Source organism: Xenopus tropicalis, chromosome 8 (assembly GCF_000004195.4).
Source record: "Xenopus tropicalis strain Nigerian chromosome 8, UCB_Xtro_10.0, whole genome shotgun sequence".
Classification (NCBI taxonomy): Eukaryota; Metazoa; Chordata; class Amphibia; order Anura; family Pipidae; genus Xenopus; species Xenopus tropicalis.
The window spans coordinates 45670927-45684044 of NC_030684.2; the positions used below are offsets into that span (position 1 = coordinate 45670927).

Below are 13118 nucleotides of genomic sequence, written 5' to 3' on the forward strand. Positions count from 1 at the left end.
ATTATTGCTATAAAATTACTTTATTTACTTTAGTCTTCCAGCAGCGAAAAAAATTCTTAAAGTTTAAAGGAGGATATACCTTTAACCAAATTGAGGAGAAAATGGTCAACCGTATTGATTGGCCGTTTGATTGAGGGTTTCAGTAAGTGCAGTTTTAGTTGTTTTTATTTCTAAATAATTGAATCTTCCCTATATGCCAACTTTATTTCTACCTAAGTAGGATCTGCATAATGCGGATATGCTGCTGGGGTCTGATGCAATAGTAAGTGCAATGTGAACCCTATTATATTGTATCTTCTGCTTTTAATGCTTGTTAATAGTCAAACTGTCAACTGCTAATATCTCTGTAAGAAACAAAATTCTAACATCCAAATTGCTGAGCGGACCATAACTTTCTTCACTGTTATCAAGAATTTGTAAAAAATATAAAAATGAAAAAGTACTAGACATCAAATTCAAAAATGAACTTTTAAGTTAATGATTAAAATAAATGTTTACAGCGGTATTCTTAAATTATTTGAATTTGGTCTCCATTTTGCATGAGCTGCAGATAAAAAATATTACATTTATAAGAGCAGAAATAAAAAAAAATAACTCTACATCATATGAAAGTTTAATTTGAGTGAACTGCCCATTCAAATCTGGAGCTGTGAAATGAATAAAACAGAGAAACGTCTGTTACTTCCCCTGACTTGTATTGTAAAAACTAGTGTCAGAAGATTTATTTACAAACAATACCATTTTGTTACATTTCAGAGAAGCAAAACAGTTGCTTTACCTCTCTTAGTTTGTCTCGTTCTCGCTCTCTCTCGGCTATTCTTTTCCTTCTCTCCTCTTCCTCTTTCAAGGCATTCTGTGTTTCTGTTCGCAACTTGTCATCTTTAATAATCTTCCTAATCTTCTTCCTGCCCTTACCAGGTGATTTGGAGTCTGAGTCCTCATCATGGTCTCCATCCTCTGAATTACCCTTATTACTCTAAAACACAAAACATTCACATGTAAACAGAGTAGTAGGGTACATAGACACATATAAATAGAAGTATAAAGACCTGTTGTACACCAGAGTGTATTAAACATGCACAGTAATATAAGTAAAACATTGCATGCTGATTAATCATCCTGGTAATATTAATAGGCTGGATTCAATTACAAAAGAACCAATAAAACAAAACCTGAGAGTCATAATCTCTGTTTAGATGGCCTCTAAATCCTATTTTTTAAGATGCAAATCCCTGACAAATCAAAATGATGATTTCTTTTTTGTAGAATTATAAACCAATTAGAAATACTAATGTGACAGGGACAGGGATAGGTAAACTCCTGGCACTTCAAATGTTTGCAAAATTACAAATGTCAGCATCCCTTGATCAAATTTTATTGGTAGAGGCATGCTGGGAAGAACAGAGAGTTACTGGTTTCATCTGTGTTGCTCAGTGTTATAAGTCCTATTGTCAATTTATAGGAGTGCTAAAAATCAAATCCTGTTGCCATACAAACAAGTAACTTAAAACAGACACATTTTATTTTAAAATTCTTGTTCAAAAACGTGTTAAATCATGAATGGACATATGCTAATATTGCATACAGCCAAGCTTTTGCCTTTCTTTTATTACCCAGAATACAAAAATAAATAAAAAGCCATTTTAAACAAATAATATTGTTTAAAATCTATTTAAACATCCTGTGTTTATGTAGTGATATTACATCATGCCCTTGTTCTTTGTGAACTCTGTTATATTGACTTGCCTTTAAAACTACACCATAAAATCAGACTTTGAATATAATTGTAAATAAAAGACAATAAAGCATTTTTTATTACTGAAAGTAGGCACCTTGCTATCACTGGAGTCATCTTGGACTTTAATTCGCCTTCTCTTCTTTTTCTGCTTGTAGCTACGCTGGTTCTCTTCGGCTTCTTTCTTTGCAGCTCTAAAACAATGAAATGTATAATTCAGCAATTGATTTATATTTAAAGAGGTAAAGGGCAGTGGGGTTGGCCTGCTGTGGGGCACAGAGCCTTGGTTGAGAAGAGCCAGTCTGAAAGCTAGTTAGGGATAGATTTTGGGGGAATGCCTACTTGCTTTCCTTGATATTTCTGAAAGCCCATATTAGAGATCAATTAGCATTCTAGATGGTGCTAGAGGGCTTGCCAGCGCAAAGACTTGCCAGCATTTTTTTTTCCATGCGTTAACTTGAAGAGACCTAATACAACAACATGTAAAGGAACTTGGCTGCATCTGTAGATCTCAATGGGAACTTGTTCCGAATAAGTTCGACAACAACTGCCAAAGGGTTTACCAGAAATTACCAATTTGGACCAAACTGGGTGCACATTTCCACCCTAAATGTATATATGTAAACAACTCATTTGAAGCAGACTAACTTTTATGAATGGACAAAATGCTCAGGACACAAGCATAATTTAATGATGATTTAAAGGTTACATAGGTTTTAGACAGTGCAAGACCTTGTTCTGGGCCGCTGATCATCTGAATCATCACTCTCTGAAATTTCCTCGCTAACCCCAGATGATTTATGGAAGTCAGAGGCCGATTCCTCACTGCTCACTAAAACAAACAAGGTAATTATAATCAGTAAGAAGAAACATAAAAGAAAATAGCTTTCATTAAGTTATTAGTGACCTTGTGATAATTTTTAGCTCCAAAACCTGCTATAAATCCTACCATCAGGTGTTCCCCTTTCCAAATGAGGGGTGCAGTTACTTCTCTATCTTTAGTATTAGCAATAGCAAAGCCTAACGTTTGCAGATAAATTTCCTCCAGCACAAAGCATAAAAAAATAAAAATATAATTGTATATCAGGCCTTTATGGTTGGTTACTCAAAGTAAATGTGGAAGCAGGGCCGTATTTAGGAAAAGGTGAAACAAAGTAAGTGTTATCAGAAAGGTCTATGTAAATAGAGCCATAAACAGTCACAGTGTTGCTGTTCTAAATCCTCTGCAAAAATAAACACTGCATTCCCTTGTTTCTGTTGTGTACACATGGGCTTCTGTATCAGACTTCCTTCTCTCAGCTCAAACCTCCAGGGCATGAGCCTGCACAGCTTGCTCCTATCTTCCCCTTCCACTAGCCCCTTCCTGCTGTAATTGGAACAGAGAGCTTCCAGGCAACAGCGAGACACAAGGCAGCAGGAAAGCTGCAGGGAAAATGACATCAGACCAAGCTAAAATGACAGCTTCTATCTTAAACAGAGAGTTTCTAAGGCTGTTAACTCAGGTATGGCAAAGCTTTCTGCAGAATAAATATAGCATTCCATCATGCACTATTGTGGCTAAGCTATTGGAAATAAATTGCCTCAGTAGCTTGTCTTCTCCTTTAAAGCTGTTTTCCCAATCTTTAACAATTAAACTGGTTAAAATAAAAACCATGAAAATGTGTAGAAAACAGAATTCATTCTCTATTTTCCTTATATTTTGCGGCAAACTGAATGGCGCATAATTCTGGTAGAATTGTAAGCACTCATAGGTAATTACTTTATAGAGGCCTTGTTTGCTATAATCCAACTGATTGGTATGAATACAATGAAAATGAATTCTTCCTTGCAATTACGTTCTACCCAAATACTGCAGAACTAAATCCCACATTAAGAGAAATACTTGCGCTTACAAACATATATAGCTGTATAATTTTACGCACACACCCAACATTGACTTAAAGGTCATGTACCTTTCCGTCTGTTTCGACGCTTTCCGTTCTTTGAGTTCTTAGCTTTGTCTTTTTTCTCTTTTTCTTCTCCAGAATCTCCATCGCTTAAACTTATCTTGCGGCGCAAAAGGTGGTGTCTATATCTTGGTTTTTTCTCAGACTCTGAATCAGAGTCAGAGTCAGAGTCTGAATCTGAATCGGACTTATCATCCTCATTAACTGATAAAATGGTAGATGGAAATACATTCACATATGCAATATAACTTGACAAATTAAAAAAAAAAATTATATATGTATAAATTAACAAGCAGGAGATGATCACGTGGAAGATGGCATATTGCTTGCTTTGCGTTTTTCTTTTAAGTGCATGCTATCATTCTTTTGATCTGCCTTATGCTAAAAGGAATGTCCAAACATACAATATATCAAATATTAAGAACCATTAAAGGAGACATAATGGATAAATAGAAAAAATCCCTAATTTTGTAGGCAATTTTGAATAATATACGTTGTTGGTTTCACTTTGGGCTAAAAATTAATCCTATCTGTAAAAATGGCCTCTTAATTGGAGCTCCCTATAGATCCTATCAGTTCTCTGTCCGTGTTTCAAATGAAGGGTGGGTGTGTCCTAACGGTCCCTGCCAGAAACACAGCAGGAGGGGGGGGATAGGCAATCACAGCCTTGCATTCACACAAGCAAAAACAGGCTTCAGTTCCCTATCAGGTCAAACTAGCTGCTGATTGGTTCCTATCCTACAGTGCCGTGCAGTGCTGCCGGCTCCCCTGCGCATCCAAAGAATTCAGCCAGCAAGTGGAACAGATGGGCGGGACTAGTGGGGTTTTGGTGGGATTTCTCAATATATTGGTCCAAAACACAACTTTTTTTAAAAAAAAAAATCTTTCTATATTTAGGAGTATAATTCACTGGTACATTCTTACTTTTTATGATATGTCTCCTTTAAAATCCTGCAGACAGAGAGCAGTCATGCCAGCTGGCAGCACTGATCTCTATAGAAAGCAGTTTTTCTCATACCTATTGGAGGACAATTAAATGTTTCTGGGAGGATTCTCTCTTTTTAACAGAAACACAAAAATCCTTTCACTGTACATCACAACTGGGACCTTGAAGGAGCTTTAATTAAAAACCTTTTAACAAAAAAAGAGTGCCCAGCTAAGAAAGATATGACATCTCCAGAAAGCATAGAGACCCTCATAAATCCTGAAAACCAGAAGTTCTCACAATGGCCACTAAACACATCAAATGGCCACTAATCACAATGGCCACTAAACACTAAATGCACTAGTTTATATTACCAAGTATCAAGAATGCTTGGGACATTGGGTTTTCTAAATATGAATTTGTTACACCGCGCCTTAATGCTACTTAAAACACAAAAATTCAAAATCACCAATAGGATTCTTTTGCCGTCAACATGGATTTATACCACTTAGTATAACAGTCAGTCTTGTATTATTACAGAGGAAAAGCAATTAGAATAGTTTGTTTAAATAATCTCTATGGAAACTGGCAGTTTTGTGCTTCATTGCTTTCTTAATAATGGGATTGTAGATAGATACCATACCTGTATATGCAGCTTGCCATAATTTCTGGCATACTGGCATTGTAACATTAGTTGGTTCCTTATTAGGCCCTAAGGTCTCAACAAGACATTATTCCCCTATGCTTAACATGAGTACAGGTATCAGACCCCTTATCTGGAAGCCCATTTTCCAGAAAGGTCCAAATTACAGAAAGGCCATCTCCCATAGACTCCACTGTAATCAAATAATTCACATTTCACAAAAAATTTCATTTTTCTTTCTAATAAAACAGTAGCTTGTTGAGTTTAATTACCGTTTACATAATTTTATTAGCAGACTTAAAAGGTAGGAGATCCAAATTACGGAGAGACCCCTTATCCAGAAAACCTCCGGTCCCAAGCATTCTTGATAACGGGTCCCATACCTGTACAATGAATAGGACTTGTGCCTAACATACTTTTTTTCAAATGTTTTAATGACAAAATATTTGGTCCTTGCAAGGTAGACAGATTATCAATTAACAACTTCTTCCCTTTACCCTTTGTTGTGACTATTTATGTTAGCAAGAGCCCATTAGGTGGGATTATCTATGTACTGGGAATCTAAATCTTACATATAAGGGTGGGATGAATTAAAGCAGATTTTCAGTGGCATTCTGCCCTGCATATGAATAAATCTGCTTCAGTCATAAGGCTGCAAAAGTAAAAGTAATCCCAACACTTCCTGTGTGTATATTAAATATAGGAAGTTGCAAGATATCGAGGAAACCTCCCCCACAAGCTTACCATCCTTATCTTCAGTTTTTGTAGTTGACTTTGCCACAGATTTTTTGCCTTCTTCTGGCTCTTCATCAGAGGATGCTTCTTCCACATCATCTGAAGACAGATTGGCTTTGATTTCTTCCAGAAGCATTTTCTTGGCAATCCTTAGAAAAAGTAAAAGCAGCAATAAATGGAGTGTGTATCTCTTCATGGTGTATCTAGCTTATGTGTAAACGGCAACCTATTGTGCCAAAAGCAAAAAGTGAGATTCCTACTTTAGTATAGCATTCAGCATAAAATGGGCAGTATCAAACATAACACCTAATGGTAAGAAAATTCATGGAGCCAACATATCAACACATACTTAAGATACAGAAGCCTTATATTTGGCAGCTTGTTTGGCACCTAAAGCATTCCAGCTCAGCCAAATTGCAGAAAAGAAAAAAAAAAATACATGATAAAACTAGGGTGAAATTTTAAAAAAAGACAAAACAGCCTGGTTCGTTAGAACACTGCAGGAAAAGATTTCAGGAAAAATATATCTTCTAAGTGTGGAAAGATCCAACAACCCGCAGCCTTTACTTTGCTAGTTAGTCTGACACCACACCGCCAAGTGATGGTTTATCACCATAAGGGGCCAGTAATACAATCATATATTAACACAAACATATATATATTTTATCTTCTGACATAATATAGGCACAGTCCACTAACTTTAAACTGAAACATCAATTTCATAAAGAATAATCTTTATTTAAAAGATTTGGGCCAAGTGATGAATATTTTTAGGTGAATTTTGAAAATGTCAAACAGGGATTATTTACCAACACTGGGCAAATTTTCATCTGGACAGTAACCCAAAGTCACTAGCCTAATTTTCACTTTTGTTGTTTTATCTGCAGCTGGCTAATAAAAAATGCTAATTGATGATTGATAGCTATGAGTTATGGCCCAGAGTTGATCCCCATTTGTGTGTGCAAAAAGGTCTGAAGGGAGAAAGGGGGCCATAAACAGGACTATTGCTCAAATGAAAACATTTTCACAAAGCTGGAAATGAAAAGCTGCAATAGAATATACCAAAGGGTCACAATAATTTTTATTTCTTCATTTAACACTTCTAAAAACCCTCTTGATCTGCATTTTTATTTCCTGTGAAGGGGGTTAGCCAAACTGTTTGCAAACACAGCAGTTAGGATAGTGCCACACAGAGCTGATTTTCTCTGAAACCCACTCAGTGTGCCTGTACCTGGGCAGACACAAAGGCCCAGGCATAGGGAAAGGCTGATTGCCAGCGTAGGGGGCCAATTCTTGTTCTTTGTTTAGCCACAGGCCAAGAATCAGCCCCATCAGCCTTAGGTTTCTTTCAGCAGCATTCTCCTGCCATAGGGTCTTTTAGGTCCGATTCAGACCTTAAGGGGGTCTATGAATCTATTGCAACGCATAGCAGTTTAGAGTGCATTTCGTACAGGGGACTGATGTCGTTTGAACTGATGCTTGGAACCTAAGCAGCCATGGCAATTTCCAATAAATGTAGCCAAAAGTTCTTTAGGTTTATAAAGCATGCTTCACCCAGTTGTAAAGTCCATTAACAAATATTAAGTTTCAAACTTAGGGGCTGGATTTGCAATATATAAATAAGTAATAGCATTAAAAATAGTTAAAAAAAAATTGATTGGGTCCTTTTAATTTGTTTGTGTTACTTGTTCTTGACTATGGGAGCTACCAGTGAAATATTCTCCAAACATGCAAATTATCTGGTAACGCCCATCTTAAGTTAAGCTTTCCGAGTCTAGCATGGCCTGCATACGAGTGTGCCTCCAAACTTGTTTCTGTAAATTGCGATACCTTGCAATGTGTGCTGAATGTCAGGGTTTCAGTAACAAAACAATGTGACTAATAGTATATGTTAATAAAGCATGTTTTCAGCTTAAGTAGAAGCAATGTTATACTTGCTGGCCAGCCTGCAGCATCTCTTATATAATGTTGTAAATGGACCTCCCTGAAAAATAACTAGCAAGAAACATTTTATCAGTGATGTGTTTGAACATACTGATATGAATGTCATCCTGGGCAACCACCATTAGTTCTGCCTTTTCTCCTAACACTAATCAAACTGATCTGCTCTTCTTCTAACATGTTTAGGCGAACATCTCAGCAGACTGCAAAAAAATAATGCCATCCCCAAAGGTACATTGAATGCAATGCAGGAAGAAAGGAAACATTCATTACATGCCTCCTCAGATTGCTGATCAATAAGAATCAAGATGGCAAATTCCATTTGATGCCTCAGCTCAGTGGTGAACACTGGCTTGTTGCAATCTCCTCATAACCTGCTAGTCTGGGTTAAAGGGGCTGTCACTCTTAAATCATCTTTTAGCATGATGTAGACCGTGATATTCTGACAATATGCAATTGGTCTTCATTTTTATGTCTCCTTGCTAGGGTTTAGTTTACTTTAGCAACCAGCCAGTGGTTTAAATGAGAGATTAGAGTATGAATAGGAGAGGGACTGAATATAAAGATACATTTTTATTATTGTAAGGTTTTATTAAGTAAGTTCACAAAGCAATAGCTTTTGGCTGTCCGGGGTCAGTGATCCCCATTTGACAGCTGGAAAGATGGACCAGATGCTCTGGAACTCCAAATCATTGCTGGTAGATATACCAGCCTGACTGCAAGGTCCCTTTTTTTGATAGTAGCTGCATTTTAGAATAAAAAAATATGCCCCCCCCACAGGTTAGGTTTAATTGTATAACACAGACACCTCAGCAATAGTGTAAATCTACATATTTACGATGAAATACACCTAGGTGTGGTAGTTTTACTACTTTCCTACTCAGTTGGGTATACAGAAACACATCTTTCTCTCTCATTTGAGTTTTAATGAATATATTAAAATTAAATGCATGGACAAGAAAAGTTTCAAAAAATTTATTGCATTCATAAAATAAAAATGCATTTTATACACCATTTTCCTATTGACAAAACACTGCAGTCAGCTTTAACATTGCAAGGTAAAATTAAAAGCAGGAAATTAAAAGGAATAAAATACAGAATATAATACTAAAGACCACAGCACGGCATCACTTAAGAGCCTGTTACATTGCAAGTTTTAAAGAAGGTTACACAGAACCTGCCATGCATGCAGGCACCAAGAACACATTGGAGTACAATATGTTGAGGACGCCTCCACGATTGCATAGTGTAACACAAAGTGTTGAACAAAAGAGTCTGCCATCAGTCCCAGACCACTGGAGAAGCAGGCCGGATTTTTAGAACAGACTGTACACAATCATTTATAACCCATAATACTTAGAAGGGTTGTAGACAACCAGCCTGACCGTACCTCAGACTTAAAATACAAGTTGCTCTTCCTGCGTGAAAGTGATTTGTATAAGTACAATTATTAGCAAGAAAAGCAGTTTGTGCAATTTTACAACCTCAGCTGGGCTGCACTAGAGACATCCCCTTTATTTTTGTCTGCATTTTCATGTTTGCTCTCTAGTTCAGTTAGAACATTTTTAAACTGCTTTTAATCTGCTATTGGCTCACTTTTTTGGCCCTTTATATCTTTAAGCATCCCAAAAAATGACATTCTTGTACCTATAACTTTTGAGACTTTAAAAAACCAAACACCACTAAATCATGGCTTTGAAGATTCTAAAGGTGGCCATACATATTACAATAACGATCTTTCCTGCTACCATTAGTTGCAGGAAAGATCGTTCGTCCACTCCATTAATTCTAGGAGCTGAATCGTCCCATATGCAGGTAGAAAAAACAGAATTCTAACTCTGATGATTCAGCATTAAGCTACTGCTGATGATCGGGAGCCTTCAAAGGTGCATGATCAAAATTTTCCACCCTGGCCGATCTTCAAGACGACCGATATCAAATGCTTTTGTTGATAATGGCCGCCTCATCAACCCACCATACAAGCACCAAATTTATCTGTGTGAAACCTTGTTTTGTATGATAATATCAGTGTGTCTATGGGCACCTTCCTGGCAGATTTAAGCTGCTGATATGGCCCCTTCAGAGAAAGTTGACAGCTTATCTGCCCCTGTATAGGGCATGCCTGACTCCTATCTGGTTTAAAAAATCCCAATGGCCAAGGAACACATCAGCAAATTGTCTCTGTAGGCCCCAAGGGCTGATCTGATCACTAGGGCCAAATCGGGCCCAGATCCACTTGTCTGATATCATAAAATGCTGCTAAAATGTAAACATTGCTAATTCTACAGAGAAATCTCACACAAAGAGCAACTTGCAACTTATCATTTTCTTAGATTTACAATCTGACAATTCCTGCAGTCTCTACCAATGGCTGGCTTGGCATCCAACACTTCTCTACAGATGCCTATTTCTCACAACATTTAAAGAAATAATATATAAGCAAAATAGATTTTTACCATTTTGGTACTTCTAAGATATTGCAATGTTTGAAACACAATTTTAAGTGTTCTTGTGTGTACTGAGAAGAATTGCTCAGACAGGCAAATGTGTCAGTGCTGAGTTTTCATGAAGGTCAGTTAAAAGGAGGTAGCAGCATTTAAAAAAAAAAAAAATATTAAAATAATAAAGCTGGTGTATAACGGAAAAACTAAAATACTTCTTACTGGATCTTCACAAAGTGACATAAGAAAACCATTGAGAAACAGATGTAGAAAAATTTTAAATAAACTCTTTCAAGAAATAATTTTTTTATGTTGTATATTACAGAATAAATTTTTAAGATATAGCAGCAAATAGGTTATGTTACAGAAGCCATCTGCTTCTGTAAATCACAGATTAACGTAACAAAATATATAATTCTATATAACGCAATTTAAATTGGAAATCAGTCCATTCTACCTGAACAATAAATATGCCCTCACCCCCCCCAGGAACTAATAAAGAAAGCAGCAAATGGAGGTCTTTGCTTCATATTCACAGACAACTACAGTGGGCTTACCACTTTTTTTTTTTGTTGTTTTGTTTCAATGTTCATAAAGAAAGAACAAGTTGTATAAAGGCAGCTTTTAATACCTAGAAGCATACAAAATTGAAAGAATACTGAATATTCTATGCAGTATCCACAGAATGCAGTTCTGATGGAGGACCAAAGCTGAGTTAATAGCCTTGACCTAAGGTAATGTTGGGGTTTTCCAGCTACAATTCAAGGGCAACTACTGACGAAAGCTCCAGATGAAAAACAGTTGAGAAACAGAGATGGAGCATAAGTGCCCTTATATAAAACTGAAGCTAAAAGTTAAGATTCTAAAATATCAGTAAAAGGCAATGCCTCTCCGTAGCTTTCTACTGTTAGGCTAATGCTCCATGGAGAGACTAGTTGCCAGAGACAAATCTCTGCTATCGTGGGCAACTAATCTCCCCAAAATGCCTTTCCACTGGCAATTCACTTTGTTGCTGGAGGAAAGGCATTTCATGGAGATTAGTTGCCCACAGTAGAGGAGATTTATTGCGGGCAACTGCTCTCTTCGTGGGGCATTAGCCTTACCTATAAGATTGGTAACATGTAACAAACTGCTTTACTGTTTCTGAATAGGACTGGGAAGAGTTAAAAACCTTAAAATGGCGTCCCAACAGATTGTTCATTAGAATAGCAATATTATCAGAAAAATACTATATATTAACCAACGTAAGAAAAAGTTATGACTGAGGAAACACAAGGTTTAACTGTAACACGTCACTGCACTACCAAGAACCATAGTGAGATGCATGAATCTAGGTGGACTGCAATCATGCAAGAAGCAGCAGAAAAGAAAAAAAAAATCAACCCCAGTGGTTCAATTTTGATTATTCACATATACCAGATTATGGCTTGACAGACCCATGGATATATGTGTATTTACAGCTTTGGAGAATAACCAATAAACACTTCGCCTTGTAAATTCTTATAAGATGTTCAATCCTTCCAACTTTATCTTTAAATACATAACTGTATGGACTGTGAAGCATTAATCCATTTTCAGGCACTTAGTTCTCATTAAATAAACCCAGCTTTTTTTTTTCTTTTTCTGACTGCTGCAAAGGCTGGGTAACACCGTCCACAGAAAGCAATCAGTGGTTAAATGGTTGATGTGCCACTATATACAAACTGATGTGCCAATTATTTTCTAAAGATTCATGGCACAGCAAGATCATGGTGTGTCCATATGTTTCCATAAATGTGCTGTATGTTTGAATCCATGCCTCTGGCCAAACCAAATGCTAAAAAAATCACATGACTTTTTGTCACGTAAACATGGAATTTGAACATTTTTCCCAGATTTAACTCTTCCAAAACCTAATTAGCATATGCAAATTAGGATTTGGATTCAGTTCGGTATTCGGACAAATTCTTCACGGAGCATTCAGGGGTTCGGCCAAATCGAAAAAAGTGGATTCGGTGCATCCCTAGTAAAAACACACACAACCAGATATAGGAAGAGAGACCATTAACATTTAACTCTCTACCACATTCATCCCGTAGGTTTTGAACCCCTAAAACAGAAATCGACAACCAAGAAAGGCATGTTATCAAGACCTAACCCCACATTGTAGACTTTGAAGAAAGTCCCTCTTGTTTCAGCTTAATCTCACAATCAAGCTTCAGAGAATATACATTGCTGCTACACTTTTATAACACACCCTATGCAAGGTGTGTTAACGCTTTGCAAATTTATTTTCTCATTGGCTTTCTGTTTTTTGGCCTTGTTTTGATGGCCACTCGTTCAAACTTGCGAGCAGCCTGGGATCGAGTCTTTACAAGGCAGGAAGTCCGGGTTTGTACAACCTGCTTGCTCTTCCGATGCTCTGCTTTGGGCCCACGCTTAGGGTGTGTTATAATCTTTTTAATGTCCATATGGTTGGAATCATACCTATTCTCAGGGTCATCATCATCGTCATCATCCTCCTCAGTAGGAGCTGCCCCACATTTTGTACCTGCTTCATCACCTAAAAGCATAGAAAGAAAGAAATATTTAATTAGTCATTATATAATGAACACAATCTCATATCCTCTCATGCAAAACGACTTTTCAGACCAACATAACTGTGGTAAGCTACTGGCACAGGTGGCAAGTATCCTAAAACAATACATTACTCTTTCCTGCATTCAGATACCCAATATGGTCATCTCCAGGCGATTTATGGTATGTTTTTGTA

At 36.9% G+C, this 13118-nt stretch overlaps 1 protein-coding gene across 2 annotated transcripts in view; it reads right to left on the reverse strand.

The window, feature by feature from the left end:
* Positions 1-13118, reverse strand: part of atrx (alpha thalassemia/mental retardation syndrome X-linked) — a 94720-nt gene that overhangs the window by 50928 nt on the left and 30674 nt on the right. For both annotated transcript variants that reach the window (XM_002931812.5, XM_004915742.4), the window contains 6 exons: positions 12833-12908; positions 5994-6133; positions 3688-3885; positions 2468-2567; positions 1833-1929; positions 779-976 (listed from right to left, as the gene is read on the reverse strand). In XM_002931812.5, coding sequence (XP_002931858.1) covers positions 779-976; positions 1833-1929; positions 2468-2567; positions 3688-3885; positions 5994-6133; positions 12833-12908 — 809 coding nt within the window. The remainder of the gene's footprint in view (positions 1-778; positions 977-1832; positions 1930-2467; positions 2568-3687; positions 3886-5993; positions 6134-12832; positions 12909-13118) is intronic.